Here is a 19,154-nt window from a genome sequence, read left to right on the forward strand (position 1 = left end):
TTACGAGGTTATCTTATTCGCGGATACTGAATGAAGCAGTAGGATTTCGGAGATAGAAACTATTCCAGCACATGCGCTCTATTCATATCAATCAAATGATATAAAAATCTTATTTTAACCCAAATGTGGAGTTACGCAGTTTGCGAACTACGCCGACGCGTAGTAACCACGCGTGTGCTTCGCCTAGGGAGGTATGTTCTCGATTGCCTTGTTTCCTCTTGTAGGAACAGTTTCCCGGATACTCGGTTGGCGGTCGCTGTAGTAGCTTCCGGTCGATTTAGGCGGGTCATTTGAATGGACCCAACACTTTTTATTCAGGATATTTGGCTCCTTTTGCAAGTAGAATTGACCCTTCGTAGAGAGTAGGAGGAATTTTCTCCTCCTAATGAGGGGCACAATCATGGTTTTGTAAGGGTTATCGCCCAACTGCTCGCCCCCATACCAAGTACAATTAGTGATTCCTAAAGGACAAATGAGATGGTAAAACAATATCATCCGCATATGCTTGAACGTATACGTCAAGTGAGCTGATGATAGCCATTAGATCATCAACCAGAAGGCTGAGACTTAGTGAGGGTAGCGTTAAAGGCACCTTCGATATCCAGAAAGGCAGTTACCGAAGTCTCTATGAAATTGACAAACTCGGAGATCTTGCGGACAAGGTTGCTGAGGGCAAGATCCGTAGATTCATCTCTCTGGTATGCATACTGTTGGGCATTAAGGGAATGTTTTCTCAGAATCACCTCTCTGACGTGTTCGTCCAGTACCCTTTTCAGGGTTTTCATTACGAAAACCCTGGAAAAAGTACTGGATCTGGAGTATAACTGAAGAGTTGAAGACAATGAATATCTGTTATCAGGTCGACATTCATGGCTTATTGTGCTCCTACAATACTTCAAATGCATGCATTCGATAAAATGAATTTCACAGCTGTTGATCACGAATTTGATGTTGGAACATGTGTCTTTTTATTATCCTTAGTTGATTCTATCTAAAAAAATTGTTTTGTTCATATTATAATCTTTATTTCAGATCGATCGTGCGAGCGCCGGCAATGTCAAAAGGACCAAAGAAGAAATCGCAAACGACCCGGAACAAGAGGATGATTTCGGATATACAACAAGTGAGTTTCTTTTAACATAAATTACATTATAGAGAGAGTTAAAAATTTTATTGGTTCTTCATAAGCCCTTGAGGTCATGTACATGTTGAATGAGAGTTTCTACTCGGAAGTATATTAACAAAAATGTCCACATTATATGAGCAACAAATTAGTGTTTTACCTAATAATTGCTGTCCTGATCTGATTTTATTTAGGCGAGGACGTCACACTTATTATATTACAATTACTACGCTATAATTAATAAAAAAATGCCCTAACATCCACAAACCTTCTGTGCAGCCCCAAATTGTTCGACACAGTCCTTTTATTATTGGGTATAGTCTCACCATTTTGAGCTTCGTGTTTGGAAGAGGAGGCGGGTGTAAGTTGAAAACTCAGTAGTTTTTACCTTTTCCTCGAATATCTCGAAAACTATGCGGTTTAGCGTGATTTGTGTTATAAAAGAAAATAATCTACATTAAACTGCGAACAACGGTATTGTAACATTTTCTGCGTTAATCAAATTGTCTTCTTTGTTAATGTTTAATTAATCTACCCACTACCCACTTCACTAATTCAAGTACAAATACTGACTCTAATATATTTACAAAGTCACTAATTTAATTCCACCAGTTTGCACTTTGTAACTCTTCGGTATGCAATGTTCACTCGACTGTATTCAGAAAACTAACTGCTTCGTTATACACCGCGCGTACCTTTTATATCGATACGTCCCTGTTCGAGAATGTTTCAGAGTAGCTGAGAGCTACTCGAGAGGCTGTCGCAGAGGGACGTATTCAGGGGATTCGGATGTAAAGTCGGCTAAAAGCGCCAAAAACCGATGTGTGTGGTGAAGAACCATCGTGCCGAATCGTCGGTTTGAATATCTGTCGGAGCTTAATTTTTGGAACGACGCTTCGGACGCTTCATCGGTTCTCGTTCCAAGTCGACAGTGTGTGGGGATTTCGTTCACAATCGATGGTTATTTTTCAATAGCGGAAAACATGTCGCTTCTATCCTTCATTTCGTTCTGTTTGTTTATAATTTTATTTAGTAATTTCAACTGAGATGGATAAGAAGACAGCAAACAAACAATTTATTATGGATTTCATTAATTTGTACTGGGTATTTCTTGGCTTTTTTATTTTTATTTAACACAGTTATCACGACCGTGACTGCTAAAAGATGTTTCCTCTTCATGACAATAATTGATAGGATTTTCTCAAGTGTGTGTGCAGAACAGGAATTCGATCACAGTCGACGGTTCCAATCGCGGCGGTACGAACGGATGGAGAAGAAAGAAGTCTGTGGTCGGCATTACACTGCCCCCTCCTTCAGACGTTTGGTCCCCGAGCACACTGGTTGAAGGATATCCCTCTCTGCAGCACACTTGTTGTTGAAAATAGCAATCCACAGACTCTTCCTTCGTCTTCTGACTGCTCGAGTCGAAACTTCATACCAGTATCTTCGTTTCCGTTCTATTGAAAATCACATCCATCATATTTCGTTCGATTCTTCAGTTGAGTTGATCTAGACCCCAACCCAACTTTGGCACAGCTAGCTTCTTCACCTTCCGCCACTCAGGTTCATCAAGATATCACACATAGCGTCTGGTACGAAAAATTTGGGAAGAAATTCACCTGCTGTGATTGAGTGGCATAATGCATTTAATGAAGTAGGTCAGGAGAATGAAATGTTACCTTCATGAAAATAGTAAAGTATTCTTGAAAAAACCTGCTTGCAAAGATACATCGAGATAGAATAGAGAGGAGACGCTATGAGATTCAATAGTGCTAGAAAAAAACGGTACCACTAGGCGTGGCTAAGTCTGGGACCAATATGGCGGATAGAACAGGGTCGGATTAAGTAAACTTTCAAGGAGATGATTGTATAGGTATATTCATGAAAGTGAGCACACAAACAAAGTTTTTACTCGGTTTTTGAGAAATTTGAATAAAATTTGACAATTTTTACTAGTTTATACCCAGATGAGCAAAAGGGAAACAATATAGATTTGTGAAAATAAATGATTTATCGGCCTTTAAACAAAATAATTTCATTATTATAGTGCCTCATACAAATTTTTTCATTTCGCTTTCTTGTCATTAAATATGTCCTTCTTACAATAATATATTTATAAACAACGCTTTCAATTAATAAATATCTGTGACCAGTACAGATTGGTTTGAACTATGTTCAACTAAATCTAAGAATACATTTGTATTGGTGAATTCTCTGAGTATTCTATCGGTCAAAACATCCAAACAACATCTTTAGATGGATATTGAGAGTAATTTTCTTTTCCTGGGAGAATTCTCTATAAGAGAGCTCATTTGATTTTAAATTCTTGGTAAATCGTCAGTTTTTTGTGAACTAGTTTCAGAAGTTGGTAGAGCGTCAATAATCTCCGTTTGGTGTGAAATCACAATATCAGAAAGAATTCTTATTTTTGGTGGTCGAACTGCTTCCTCCTATAATGGAAAGAAATTTAAGTATATTCTTATACAAAAGTATATCTAGCCTTTACAAAATAAGGTAAAATTCCTCATTTTTTCTTGCTTTCAGGATTCGGGAAAAATTAAAATTTCACAACAACAAATTACTTTCTCAAAATCAATCATCATATAAACGTGTAGGTATTTTTCATACCTACCTCATATAACCGCATTTCGTCACAAACGAACTAAGCTTTGTGATGTCCGATCAAAACATTCTGCTGTAAAATGTTTGGAACAAAACACCTCATAATTCGAAGATTGCCAGATTCCTCGGTTAACAAATTTCACCCAAGATATACACGTCTTAGTGGGTCTTTGGGAAATCCGTTAAAATAAAGTTAATCGAATATCAAATATTTTCTTCAGACGATAATAATATACCTTACCTACTTACCATCAGATTATCAAGATAGAAATGGAAGAATTACGAATACGGATCTGTTTATTACTCATTCTCATCTATGAAATGTTATTCCTCTGATTTTCTTTTTATCTACCTCGTCTCTGCTGGAACAACTACGTAGAGAACATGACACCATTTTATTGTCCAATATAAATCGGGAAAATGAACGCAACTTTGTAAATATGACCAGAATTGAACTCTGAAAAACGCAAAACTGACAGAAAATTCATGAATGTCAGAGTCTCGTACCAATATGGCGGATCTGATACCATTTTAGTCGAATGATGACTTCTCTCTATTATTCTATCTCGATGCAAAGATATAACGAAAAGTGTGGTCTTCCGTTTTCACCATTTTCTTTCATTAGAATCCCAATTACGCATAAACCGTTGAGTTTTTACACAAGGTGCTGGGCATACAATTGAAACTGCCATCAAATCAGGTATTTAACTATGCAAAGATATACTGTGGGTGCCATTTGATATAAGAAAGAGATAGGATGCTTCCGGTATCAGTGGTATTACCGAAAATTGCAGAGGTTAGAAAATATGTTAGTGTTAGTGAGACAGTTCATCGTCTTACGCCCCTACATGCACATTTTCCGCATAAAATTGTCATTAGTTTTCCTTGAACATCTAATAGGTCATCCCGGTGAATCACCCTACATAATAATATACAGCGCCTCTTCACTGGATTCTTCACACGGCATTGCCGCCCCAGGAAGCAACTGAGGAAAACGGATCTAGTGGAAACTGACGTGTGCATATTATGTGGACAGGAGGGGGAAGAGAGATCACCTATACTCTATTCACTTTTATTTTAACAGTCGGTTGGCCATGGAAATTTGACACATTTCACACTGTATAGTACGAAAATGTAGGGTTATGACGCTTATCAAAACATTTTTTGGTTTTAAATCAACGCTGTGTTGCCCGTTTTACGTAAAAGTATCTGTTATTACGTATTTTACCACAATGTCGAATCTCTTCGGAAAATATCTGATGAAGTTTATACAAACAAATCCAGTTATTTGCATGGAGAATACAAGAGATCAGTATAATATCATAATATATGCACCAGCTTGAGGAGAACTAATGTTCGTTATCTTCTTTGGCTAAAGTTTGAATACGTTACATCAGTTGTAGATTTCAACAATATTAACCCGAAGATGAAATGCATATATGCAGTGGTTGGGAATAGGTATCTCCCGAAGTAATTAACAGACAATTACAAGAATGTTAAATTAAGTAAGAGGAATTAAAGGAACTTTCAATCAAGATGAACTTCACCTTGAACAAAAATTTCACATGAATAAACAATTAGCAGGAAAACTGGCGCGTATTTGTGGCTGTTAATCTTAATGCATTGATATAATAATAATAATTAGGTATTTATTGGTATCTTAAGACATTCACAATGTATAGGACAAGTCAAATGAAAAATAGAAAAATCAATTTTCGGGAACTTATTCTACGATGACATTCATCGAAAATCCTGTAGTAAACTTTTCGCATTAATTGACTCAAACATAAAATTCTCAAATGCCACCACTTTTTGGGTCTCCCAATATAAGAAAATTCTTTGTCATCCTCTTCATTCACAATCTTTCTGATTCTGGAAATATTCAGCTGAAATATAAGTCTTTTAGATTCAGATGAAACATTATATAAATTCTCTTACATTGAATATGTTCGCTACCGTCTGAGGTATTGTGGATTTTAGAATATCAGAGTATAACTATTTGAATAAGCGGACCTGAATTCTAAATACCACTTCCTGAAGACCTGAAACCCTGTCTCTTTTTTCAATCACTTTCGGAATTTTCGTAATAAAAATTGATATTAGTTGTGGCAACGGCGTAATGACATTAACGACATTTCATGAGTGCCAACCTTACTCCGTTTTAGTTACAAAAACTTCAGAAAATTATTTCATGGCCAACCGACTGCTAAAATAAATGTGAATGCAGTATAGTGACGGAATGCTTCTCCACTGCTTGCCAAAAAATGCTTTGGACGAAACACTTGCAGTGGCGAGGAATTCTTTGAAGATATCCCAGTTATTGGATTTCATTAGAACTTTGGAACTAGATGGCAAGCTGTGGACGACATAGCGGCAAAAACAGCTTTTATGAGGGGCACAATCTCATAGTCGCAGTACAGGGGAACCCTCATGCAAATCTAGAATCACCAAATTTGCATATACTGTAACGAAAGAGGACTCTTCATTTCTGAATAACCATTTCAGTCAGGCAATACTAGATAGTCACGTTGATTTTTATGCTGCGAAATAAATTATTTTTAGTATTATTCAATTGAAAACGATTTAGAGAACGCTATGATCTCAAAATAATAAAATGGAAGTAAATGCGCATAACTCTAAACAAAAATTCAGAAATAAGAATTACATTTCTTCATAAACTTTTTAGGGTTTTCACTCCCAATCTCTGAAACAAAATCAATTAAAAATGAAATCAACGATTTGCTCCTGCGTAAATTCTTGCACTAATTTGTCAGGAGCAAATTAACTAGAAAAAATTGTTGCCTGACAATGAACTGAAAATAAATAACGTTGAAATTATAATTCTAAGTGGTAAAGTTTCGAAGTCTATATCAGACTCCTTCATCAGACGAAAAATCTATTTTCGAAAATCTTCTGAATTGTGGCTTTTGTTTGACATCAATTGTCAATACATAGAAACAGAGACTGCATAGAAACGTTGATTCATTTAATTTTGAAATTACCGGATGACAGCTCCTTCTTCAGTAAATTGATCCAAATATGATCTATTCCTACCGAACAATTTGCCAAATTATTATCTTGATCTAATAGAATACACGTAGACTCTTTAATCTTTCGTTTATAATGGTCTGGTTCCGTCATTAAAATTTTAGTGTTGTCCCAATCCATCATGTGGTCTCCCGTATTAGAACAAATGTGATCTGCGAACTGTGATCGATTAATTTCTCTATTTTTAATATTATTTTTATGTTCGCGTTTTCTTATTTCTAGAGGTCTGGACGTTTCACCTGTATAAGTTTTATCACAAATACAGGGTATGTTGTAAATACAATTTTTTGATTTTTGTTTTCCGTTCAAAGGTTTAGTTTTTGTTAATATAGATCTTAAATCATTTTGCGTTTTAAAAACAGTTCGTATGTTGAACTTCGAACCGATTCTTCTTATTTTTTCTGAAAGGCCATTAACATAAGGAATTACATTCAATAAATTTGGTTGTTCTTGACGGTTTGTTGGTTGTTCCTGATCATTATTACGATTTTGGGTAGTCATTTTTCTCTTTAAATTTAATATTGTTTTTTCAATAAAATTTTCCGGGTATTGATTATCCCTAAAAAAATATTTAATGAAGTCAACTTCATTATTTCTAATTTCGGGTGTAGATGAAATTAAATTAGCTCTATCATAAAGTGTTTTAATAATACCTCTTTTGACACTTACTTGGTGATTAAAATAAAAATTCAAATATCTATTAGTATATGTCTTTTTTCGGTATACGCTCGTTTCAAAATTATTCGAAAACTTTTTTATTGAAACATCTAGGAATGAAATTTTGTTATCCTGCTCTAATTCGATTGTAAATTTCATTGTAGGTTCTTTGTTGTTAATTTGATCAAAAAAATTTTCTACTTCATCTCTACCATGTTGCCAAATCACAAAAATATCGTCTACATATCGCCACCAAGTCTTTGGTTTTAGTGGGTATGTGTCTATATATTTTTTTTCGAAAGATTCCATGAATATGTTACTCATTACTGGTGATAAAGGAGAACCCATAGCCATATCAAATTTTTGTTTATAGAAAACATCATCTAATTGAAAATATGTGGAATTCAGGCAAACTTCTAATATCTCCATTATATCATCAATAGTCAATTTCGAATTTTCATAAATGGTTCTATCATTAATCAATTTTGTTCTCACTATTTCAAGAGTTTTATCAACTGGAACATTTGGAAAAAGATTTACCACATCAAAACTTACTAAAATGTCTGTTGCATTTAAATTAGAATTTCTTAATTTTTCAAGAAAGTGTTGAGTATTTTTCAAAAAACTGGTTGATTTTCCTGTTAATGGCTTCAAAAATTGTAATATATATTTAATGGCCTTTCAGAAAAAATAAGAAGAATCGGTTCGAAGTTCAAAATACGCACTGTTTTTAAAACGCAAAATAATTTTAGATCTATATTAACAAAAACTAAACCTTTGAACGAAAAACAAAAATCAAAAAATTGTATTTACAACATACCCTGTATTTGTGGTAAAACTTATACAGGTGAAACGTCCAGACCTCTAGAAATAAGAAAACGCGAACATAAAAATAATATTAAAAATAGAGAAATTAATCGATCACAGATCGCAGATCACATTTGTTCTAATACGGGAGACCACATGATGGATTGGGACAACACTAAAATTTTAATGACGGAACCAGACCTTTATAAACGAAATATTAAAGAGTCTACGTGTATTCTATTAGATCAAGATAATAATTTGGCAAATTGTTCGGTAGGAATAGATCATATTTGGATCAATTTACTAAAGAAGGAACTGTCATCCGGTAATTTCAAAATTAAATGAATCAATGTTTCTATGCAGTCTCTGTTTCTGTGTGTTGACAATTAATGTCAAACAAAAGCCACAATTCAGAAGATTTTCAAAGATAGATTTTTCGTCTGATGAAGGAGTCTGATATAGACTCCGAAACGTTACAAAGAATTATAATTTCAACGTTATTTATTTTGAGTTCATTGTCAGGCAACAATTTTTTCTAGTTAATTTGCTCCTGACAAATTAGTGCAAGAATTTACGCAGGAGCAAATCGTTGATTTCATTTTTAATTGATTTTGTTTCAGAGATTGGGAGTGAAAACCCTAAAAAGTTTATGAAGAAATGCAGAATCCTCCCAGAATAAATTTCAATCGTTATAAGAATTGCAATTGAAGATTAATAAAAAAATATAAAAAACGAAAGAAAAACGAACATATTTTCAAGACTGGTGATGGTCAACTCTGCATTCACCCGTCGTATTGGTTCTTGAATGAATTGACAGAGGAGGCCTCCACAACAGTAGATGGTAAACTATTCCAAAAAGAAAACACTCTGTTAAACGGTTTTTTTGAAATTTTCTCTGCGCAACTTATATCTGTGGCGACGAAATCTTTCGTCGTTATTAAGAGTGACAACTCCATCTAGATCTGCGTTGAAAAGTTTGTTGAGAAGTCTACAAGTGATAATAAGGTCGCACCGAGTCTGTCTTCCTGAAAAAAGGAAAGATTCATAGTGGAAAGTCGTTCAAGATAGCTATGTCAACACACCATAGAGGAATCTTGTCGCACGATGCTGGACACTCTCGAGTAGTTCCTCATCACGAAGCTGATACGGAATCCAAATTGGCCCGAAAAATGATCTACTCAGCAGATAAAGAAGTCTCTTCCCCTTGTTCAATTGTATTAGATATGATATGTCAAGAAAGGTAATCGGAAAGTACACAATAAGAGGTTTCGATAGAAATTGCGTGGTCACCGAAAAAGTATTCGTTAGCGGGATTATTTCTTGCCATGCGAATAATAGTACATTTCAAAAGATTAAAAAAAAAATACGAGTTCACGGACCAGTCGTGCAGGGCTGTTCAAAATCGTCGGTGTTATGATTTTGTAAAAAAGAGTAGTGGACTGTATTACCAGATAACTGAATCGGATATGGTATTGTTGAAACATTTATTGTATATCGTTCACAATTAACAAATCTATGGACTCAGAGAGACATTATTCAACGAAAAATAGAGATAATCCAGAGTACTTCAAATTCTCATTCGACTTCTCAGTCACATGAGGTCAGACTTCGACTTTGAGAATGCTCGACAAATTCAAAATTAATACGCGTGAGCCTCTTCATTCCAACAGAAGGTTAGAATAATAAATTTTAATGAGAAGGCTGAGTTGTAATAATCAGATATGCCAAGAGGTGAAAACTAAATTCTCTGAGTCTGTTCATCAATAAGAGATCAATACATTGAAAGTGAGGCGAGCAATAACATTATAATTAATAAGAGAAGAGCAAGAATATTATGATTAATATGAATATCGTTGGTCTTGAAGAATGCAAAAATGCATCAATGAGTACAACATTCACAGAGACAGACTGCTCACAATTAAGCACGATTAGAACGTCTATCAGAAAAATAGAAGATACTATTGATAAATTATGAGGGGTACAACATGAGAGTACCAATGAGAGAAACCACTAATCGTCGGTTTCGAGAAGAGCAGAAGGCTTGAAAAGTGACATGTTTATGAGTACCATGAATGAATAATAGAACATATCAATGAGAGTAAAAAGAATAATAAGTAGATCATAAGAATTGAGTGTGTACACGATTACCAGAGCAGACCTTCCAGGGTGGAACCAGGACGAGAGACTGTCAACCAGTATCATGACTTACCAATGCTCTGATGGAAAAATACTAAATCCAGGGTACATCCTGGAGAACATGAGGATTCATGTAATTAAGTAAGTAATTAGTCATATGTAATTGAGGGGTTAACAGAGTTGGCTGAGAAATGAAATAAACTGATTAATAGAAAAGAGATGATCATGAGAAGACAATAAATCAGCATTCATTATCAATGGAAAGACATGAGAAGATTAAATTCTGGTGCTACCTACCCATTTCCATGAGAGAAAATCTAGAGAGGTCTGAAGATTTATGTGAATTGTAATATATCATGAAATACATATTCCGGAGAAGGCATTCAATCGAGTGGTCTCGTGTGAACATATCAATTGAGCATTACTAGTTAGGATTTCAAATCTATTTGAAGATTCTGAAAATAATCTTGCACGTGGATTAATTTCATGGGAACGAAAAGAACATGGAAATAGTTGAATTACTAATTTTGAGAATACTGAGAGTAGGTTACCTTTTGAGTTGAACAAATAAGCCCCAATATTTGAGAAGACTTGAGGGAAAATTACTTTGATGAGGTGAAATAGGCGAATAGTATAGTTAACACGTTGACTGTCCCATGCATCACATATGATTCATAAAGATTTTCGCCAGGAATCCATGAGTCGTATGTGATTCATTGATTCATTTAACGTTCAAGATAAATATGGTTACTTTTCATGAACGCTGCAGTGTGGTCGGTTCATATGGGCTGAACGTCTTGTAGAAATATGTATTGATAACTTCAATCATAATTAATCATACATGATTCAAGAAACATCAGCATCAAGCCTTCCATCGGACTTGAAAATTTTGAACATGAACAGTTCCTTAAATGGCTGCAGAATTAATTTTTTCATAGAATATATATTTTATCACTCAAAAGCAACCCTTATCTTGGGATAAATGTGTTGGACGGGGGGGGGGGGGGGGGGGGGGGTGAAAAAAATTAGAATGGGGACAGTCAACGTGTTAAAGAGGTTCTACAATAATATAAGTGAAATCAATAAGGGTTACTTCAACAGAGAAAATGAAGAAAATGGCTTCAGCGGAAACGGATCCATCTGACATCTTGTAGAGAGGGGGCTTTTTTTGGTGTAGCAGGGGGAAAATCTGCAAGATAGACGAACACACCCTCTCCTGAGGGGGAACAGTGTGGGGATTCTCACTCTCTTGAGCTCGAGACCCACTAAAAACCCTTAACTGCTTCTTCATAGGTTCCGGGCATTTTGCCTATTGACCAGTTGACTCTTATGCTTTCTGGACTCTCACACGATCATAGTCGTGTTGATAGTTATATGCTGCCTATAGCTTTTATAGGTTAAGCTCTTCTTTGGTTACTTAAAATCCTCAACTGATCTCTCGGTCTTCGGTGGTAGGTTCTTGACCTTCTAGCTTCTTCCGTTGGATCGTAGTCGACTTATCTTCGTAGTTCCTCATTTGGATGTTGTTTGGCTTTGTCGAATATCCTTTCCGCCTCTCTTCATAAATTCTGTAACTGGTTCTCATTCCAAGTCCTTGTATATTTGTTTGTTCCTAACAAACCAGGGTACATCCATCGCCATTCCAAGGAGTTTATTCTCAGTGGCCTGTATTCTCTCGATGTGGGTCTTGGCTGCGAAGCCCCATGCCGCCGATCCATAAGTGACTTGTGGTCGCGCGATAGTTTTAATTATCGTCAACTTGATGTTCTTATTCATATGACTTCTTCTGCCTATGAGTGGATAAAGTCTACTCATTGCGGCTTTTGTTTTATCAATTACACATTTGATGGGGTTTTTCCATGTAAGTCCTCTGTCAAGCTTCACTCCTAGGTATGTTGCTTCATTTTTCCATTCAACCTCTTCTCCATCAACTTCAAGGTTTTCTTCCATCCTCAATCTTCTCTTCTGCAGTAATATTGCTTCTTCCATTGATTTGGATTTTCCATTTGATGCACCATTTGAGTAATTCATCTATGGCTTCCTCCAGTCTCTGGGCGTCGATGTCTGAACGCTATTCCTGTGTCATCTGCGTACAAGGTGAGCATGTTTCTAGCATTCTTCGGGATATCATAAACGTATATTACGTAAAGCAGAGGTCCAAGTACCGATCCTTGAGGCACTCCTGCTTCCAATTGTCTGGTTTGAGAGGTTGCTCCATCTATCTTCACATAAAAGTTTGTATTCCTCAGATAGTTCCTTATAATCTTGCATAGCTTGGTCGAATATCCTGCTTTTTTCATCTTGTAGATTAGGCTTTCGTGCCATACTCTATCAAAAGCTCTCTCTATATCCATCAGAACTAATCCTGTGGCCTGTTTGGTCTGCATTTCTTCGGTGACGTATTCTATTAGCCGTAGCAATTGGAGTTCAGTCGAATGTTCTCGTCGAAATCCAAATTGTTCGGGTGGAATTAATCTTCAACATTTCTGTTTCCTCATTCAGCCTTTTAGCAATAACCCTGTCGACGATTTTCCCTAGTGCTGATAGTAGGCTGATTGGTCTATAATTTTGAGGAAATTTCCGTTCCTTTCCAGGCTTGTTGAAAACTTTCATTTGTGCAGTTTTCCATCTCTTTGGGTAGTATTCGGTCCTCATCACTCCGTTTGTAATATTCGTCAAGGCTGCTATTCTTTTTCTAGGCAATTTCTTCAACATATAATTCGTTATCCTATATTCTCCCGGCGCTTTCCTGTTTTTCAATTTCATTATGATTTCTTTGATCTCTGTTGGTGAAGCCGGTTTTGGAATGATTTCCGTTTCCGGTGGTTCCATCATCAGTTCTTCGTTTGCCTCCACTTCTTCTTCTAGATCTTCATTGTCATCATCATTTCTGTAGTTTATTCTGGCTTCTCTCCCAATTGAGTCGGCAAGTGCTTCGGCTTTTTCAAGTCTCGTATATACCATTCCGTTTGCTCCATGCAGTGGAGGTATAACTGTCCGTTTTCGTCGTAAGCGTTTTTGCATTTTCCAAGCCGAGTGATCTATTGTATTCAGTTCACTTAATCTCTGGTGCCATCTGTTATTACGCAGTTCTGTTAAAGCATTTTTCAATATCTGACTATGCTTATTCAGCTTCTGCTTGTCTTCTTCTCTTTTTGTTGTTCTGTAGATTTTTCTGAGTCTTCTGTTCTTTATAAAGTTCCTTTATATGCTTTGGCGTATCTCCATGTGAATGTTTCGGAATTGGTTTCCTTATTCTCTTGGTGTTTTCTTCATAGGCTTCTTTTATTTGATTTTCCAATTTTTCAACTGCTTCATCTAATTCATGCCGGGTGTTTATTTGGGGAATTTCCGTGATTTTCTCTTGAAGTAAATTCTTATATTTCTCCCAGTCTGTGCGATCCTTGGTTTGTGTCTCTTCTTCGTTTCTTGGACCATGTCCCACTATGAATTCTATGGGGTTGTGGTCTGAAGTTTCGTCTTCTATCAATGCTGATTTCTTCAGTGATGTCTTTCATTACGACAATGTCCAGTACATCGGGTAGTCCATTTACTCTTGGTATGTAGGTCGGTATATCAGGTCCTATCACAACTGCATTAAGTTTTTCAGCATAAATCTTCAGTCTTCTCCCCTTGGTATTTTTCACCCTACTGTTCTATTCCTGCGATTTGCAGTTAGAATAGAATAGAATAATTTATTTATCCTGATAGACATTTTACAATGTATAGGACATGTCAGTTAAGATCACCAATTATGATTTTCGGGTGTCTTCCTTCTAGTAGCATTTTTAGATCCTCTTCCAGCATGTCCTTATCCGGTGATTTATAGGTCGAAATAATCTTCACTTGTCCTCGATTGGTATCCACAATAATCGATATTGCTTCTACTTCTTGACCATTGAATATTTGGTCGAAACGGTGATCCATATTCCTTCTAGCCAGTATAGCAACGCCACCTTTGCTGTTAGGTATATCATTTCTGTAGATATCGTAATTGGGAAATGCTATTCGAACGTTGGGGTTAAGTCTTGTTTCTTGGAGAGCTATGACATCCGGTCTCTTCTCTTCAATCAGTTCTTCGAATTCGGGTCTGCGGGCTCTCAATCCTCCGACGTTCCAAGAGACGATTATGAGATTGTTCTTTATCGTCGTATCAGCCATTAAATATTCTTAATAATTTGCTGCATCTTCTTCTCAATCTCTTTCTCCAGATTCTGCATAATCGTACTGAGGAGGTTTTTCGTGAACTTATCCAGTTCCTCAGTGATTCAAGAAATTCCAAGAAAAAAAATATATCTCATGCATAAAAACAAATCGACTCATCAAAAATTTTCTGCGCTATGAGAAAAATCAGGAAAAAGATACGAAAAATAAGCTCACCTGATGTTTTCTGCAGAACCATCGATCGAAACCTGGACTCCGCAGATGAACACCAACTTTTTGAACGAATTAAAATTCCGATAACACATACACGTATACAACCTACACAAACTTCACAGACGGAATCAAAAATTCCGCAGCTTCGCTAGTGTACACTTTCACTTCGACTTTCTCTTCCACTTTCTCTTTGAAAAATGACGTATCGCACTGGTATAATTCGACACGTCTACCGCTTCGACGTCTCGAGCGGAACCCAGGTAGGGGGCTGCGTCATCGTTACTGTCAAGTAACAATGCCTGAGCCACCATAGAATTGAACTTCATTGGCATAGACAAGATCAAGATCAAGATCGGAGGGGGCTGAATTTTTAACAGTCTCGCTGAATGACACCAGGATGGCCGATCACCAAAGATTTTAGCATCATCGGCAAAAACGAACAGTTGAATAGAATGGTTCAGGTGAATTCCAGAATAAAGAAGGAAAAATGGGCCAAGAACCGAACCTTGGGGAACCCCACTAAGAACTGATCTCGATAGAGAATCACCCATGCGTACGCGGAAACTAAGATCATAGAGGAATGACTTGATTCACTGAAGGAGCAACCTCGAATAGCCCTACTCTCGAGCTTCAAGGTAGACTCTTGTGTGGAACACGATCGAACACACGAGAAAGGTCGAGGTAAATTACGTGAACAGAAACACTGTTGTCCATCATCCTCGACCATTCGCGCGCACTGGATGATTCTTTCCAGGATTATCTTCTCACATAGTTCCTCGCCTATGGGTACCAAACTGATAGGGGGATAGTTTTTGGCGACCAATTGGTTGCCCGTTTTGAAAATAGGGGTTATAAGCGCCATCTTTCAACTGGCAGTTATTGAGTGGGAATGAAAAGATCTATTGGATAAGATTGTAACTAGGAAAGATCAGCAGCACTTAAGAACCTTAGCGGAAATTGCATCCAGCCATGGAGAAGAGGAGATGTTTAACTGTTGTAGATGCTTCAAGACAATGGCAGGAGTTGCTTCAATATCAATAAGGAACCTGGATTACCAGTCAACAATTTCGGCAAGCGAGGACTCTCCGAAGAAAAGGCAGATTCAGAAACGTGCGCCAACTTTTCTGCAAATGTCAAAGGTTGAGAGGCGATGTCGATATGTTTGTCGGACTAAACCTTTTGTTTTTAGGCATGACCTTGGATATTCTAACATTTGCTTCAGATCAGTAGAGGAGACCAGTTTGGATCAAAATGTAGATTCAGCTCTTTTAATTACATCTGACAGGTATTTGGAGCAGTCTCTATGAGCTTGGTAAATATGACTAGACTTTCGACGCTTATATTTCATTCAAGTCGGCACAGCGCTAGAAGATTCTCCTGCAATCCATATCAAGGAGAAGGTCAAAGTTTATCGAGTTGATCGTTTTTGTACGTTTTATTACTTGATGAACCTAATGGCAGGTCTATCTTGTATGAGAGTGTGACATGGTCTGAGGTAAGAAGTGAAGCTTCGATAACATGTCTCTATTGTTGACGAGAATAAGATTGAGGAGCAATGCGTTTATGTTGTTTCGAAATCAGCTAAGCTCAGTGATTAACTGAATGAAGTTGGCGTTGCGGATCACATCAATGTAGGGCCTGTAAGATGAGTTACACTATCGTCGAACTGCCACAAAAAAAGACATTTGCATCTAATGAGGAGAGTTCAGCAAGAGAATCACAGGGGTTGGTATCGTACTGACATACCAATACCAGGATAACAAAAAGAGAGCTGCAGTAGAAGTTGTTTTTGATCCCATATTGGAGGAAATATCTAATTCCTGTTCGGACCTTACTGGTTCACTTCCATTATTATGGAAACTAATTTCCTCCTCAACATTTCGCAAGAAAGAAAACATCGCGATAAAAACTGAAACGTAGGTATACCTAACAAGACAAGATCACAGATGAGCCACGATTGTCGAGACAAAAGCGACATCTAACGCTGTCATTACCTCAATGAATGCTTCATAATTAATTGCTTTACCCCATTTCCGCCGATGTTTAGTTCCCGTTTCATTCTCGATTTCACGTTTGTCAGAACCTGCAGCCAGAATTGCTCCGGCAAAACCCAATACGGCAGAAAGAGATTGCGCGACTCAGGTGTTGGATCCGGAATGGACGGCGCACAGGAAGCAGTCGCCGCCGGCCTATCGCAGATGGCGGAGCACGTGCTATGCCCGTTTTGCCTTCTGACTTCGATCGAATAAATCCGTTTTCTGTGAATGAATGAGTAGTGAGAGTTGTAACTTGATCATTGATTTTCAGGGTGACAGGACGGACGGTAAATATTGACGAAAAGTCGTTTTTCGAAGTTTTATTCACTGGAATGCCGGATAGTAATTCAATTTTTTTTCCAAATGGTCCTCCACGTTGAAAAAGAATCCGCCTGTTCATTTTACGCGGGAACAGAAATCAATCAAACACACACGACAACTTTTTCTGTCAGAGGTAATTCTGATTTGAGGAGAATTCAGCTTCTCTTGAACTTTGAACAGACGTCAACACAACAAACACTGACTTTGAACGAACTCGATAACAAATTAAAATTCAGACATTCCAATAAATCCTCAGATAATGAAGGTTGGTTAGGTGACGCTGGGGAAAAACTTAAACGTATTCTTTTCGTTACACTTCTCCGACGTCAAGTCAGAGTTACAAATTAGGATGTAAGTGGCTATAAAGCGATTTGGCACATGCCTAGAACCTTTATGAGTTCAATCATCAAACCAGATTAGTTGGAGAAGCAATTTATGACCGCCTAATATTCTTGGGGTTAATCATATTGTCATCCTGATATGCATGCCTTCTATAGGGATTGTTATGCATTAATTATCACAGCTGTGCCCAACTATTGTGCTAAGTGATTGTGATAGCACTTGAAGTATTTGTGTACTCCCGACCACAAATAATAATAACAAAGCTGAGAATTTAGCATTATATTGGGCTAATCGATTATAAAAGACGGCTCACCAATTGTTGTAGAAATCGTGGGTTTTATTTACTACCTCAACTTTAGCTAGGCTCGTTTTGGGCTCTCAGTTGAATCTACTCCTGATTTTCTCCATATACAGGGCTGGGCATAGGTGTGGAATAAAATTAACATTTCTTCAACCGGTAACTCAAAATGAAAACGAAGGAACCCGTCAACTGATTTTTAATTACCCTCTTTTTCTGGCAATAAAATTGAGAGTTTTTCTCTAACTTCTTCACCGTAATCCCATGCAACTTCCGTTTATCGAATGGACACAAATACCAAATGGGTGCCCGTTGGGAAGATCAGGAAAAATGAAATTCCACCATAATCTGTTTTTTCCATTTTGTGTTCATCATAAAAAACATGACACATACCTACGTGAAAAAAAAATTAATTGTTTCTCAAGCGATAACAGACACTGAAACATATTGATTGATTTCTGATTTTACTTATTTTTAGCAATGAAACGAGTCTTACCGTAGTCGCTATTTGTATTTTACTTTTCGTGAAAACTTGAAAAAATGCTTCTAGATAAACTTTTATACACAACAAAAAACATATTCTATCAGTAGATACCAGGTGAGAGCAATAGACCCGGGAATATCTGTCTAAAAACAGCTAATGAAATGGAGCAGCAAGTTTTTCCAAATCAGGGTGTATAAAAGTTTCCAACAACGAAAGCGAAGTCCAGATGCATTTCGATCCAGATCATGGTGCCGACTAAAAACTGCAGATCTCAAGAAACACAAAGAGCCCTTCCGCATCTACTTAACCCTCGACTTAACCTCACCATAACCCGAAACTAGTCAATCGCCTCTGCTGCATCCTGTGCTTGGTATACTTCCAGACGGTGGTAAAATCCTTCAGCACAATTCCGAATGGTATCAGCCGGTACGTTGTTCAATTCAATTTTAATTTTGGCTTCTCGATCTTCAATATTAGTTTGCTCAGTTTGATAGACTCCTCCCCCGAAGAGAGTAATCTAATGACGTTGAGTCGGGGACCTTGAAGGCCATTCAACTGTACCACATCGCCTAATACCTAGACAGGCAGAACTCCATCTATATATTCTCTGAGTTTCTAACCGACGTGTATGAAGGGGGTGCCGTCTTCCTGAAACCAGATTGCTTCATTGGTCACATCTGGATCTTCTTCATTTGTAGAAAGAACAGCTGTCGCACGCAACAATTAAAACCTCAAGAAGTCTAAGTAGCGTCCAACTATAAAGTTTTCTTGAAAAAGAATGGCCCCAAACTATATCTTTGATGCCTATCCACACATTGACTTTTTGAGGGCACTACGTATGTGCTTCGAATGCCCAATGTAGACTTTCAATACACCAGAATCGATAATAATATCTGTTTAGTT

General features: G+C 37.1%; 1 protein-coding gene across 4 annotated transcripts in view; it reads left to right on the top strand.

Moving 5' to 3' along the window:
- Positions 1 to 19,154, top strand: part of LOC123308260 (inaD-like protein) — a 370,976-nt gene that overhangs the window by 140,146 nt on the left and 211,676 nt on the right. For all 4 annotated transcript variants that reach the window (XM_044890846.1, XM_044890847.1, XM_044890848.1 and 1 more), the window contains exon 19: positions 1,033 to 1,123. In XM_044890846.1, the coding sequence (XP_044746781.1) occupies positions 1,033 to 1,123 (91 nt within the window). The remainder of the gene's footprint in view (positions 1 to 1,032; positions 1,124 to 19,154) is intronic.

Source organism: Coccinella septempunctata, chromosome 2, assembly GCF_907165205.1.
Source record: "Coccinella septempunctata chromosome 2, icCocSept1.1, whole genome shotgun sequence".
NCBI classification, from domain to species: Eukaryota; Metazoa; Arthropoda; class Insecta; order Coleoptera; family Coccinellidae; genus Coccinella; species Coccinella septempunctata.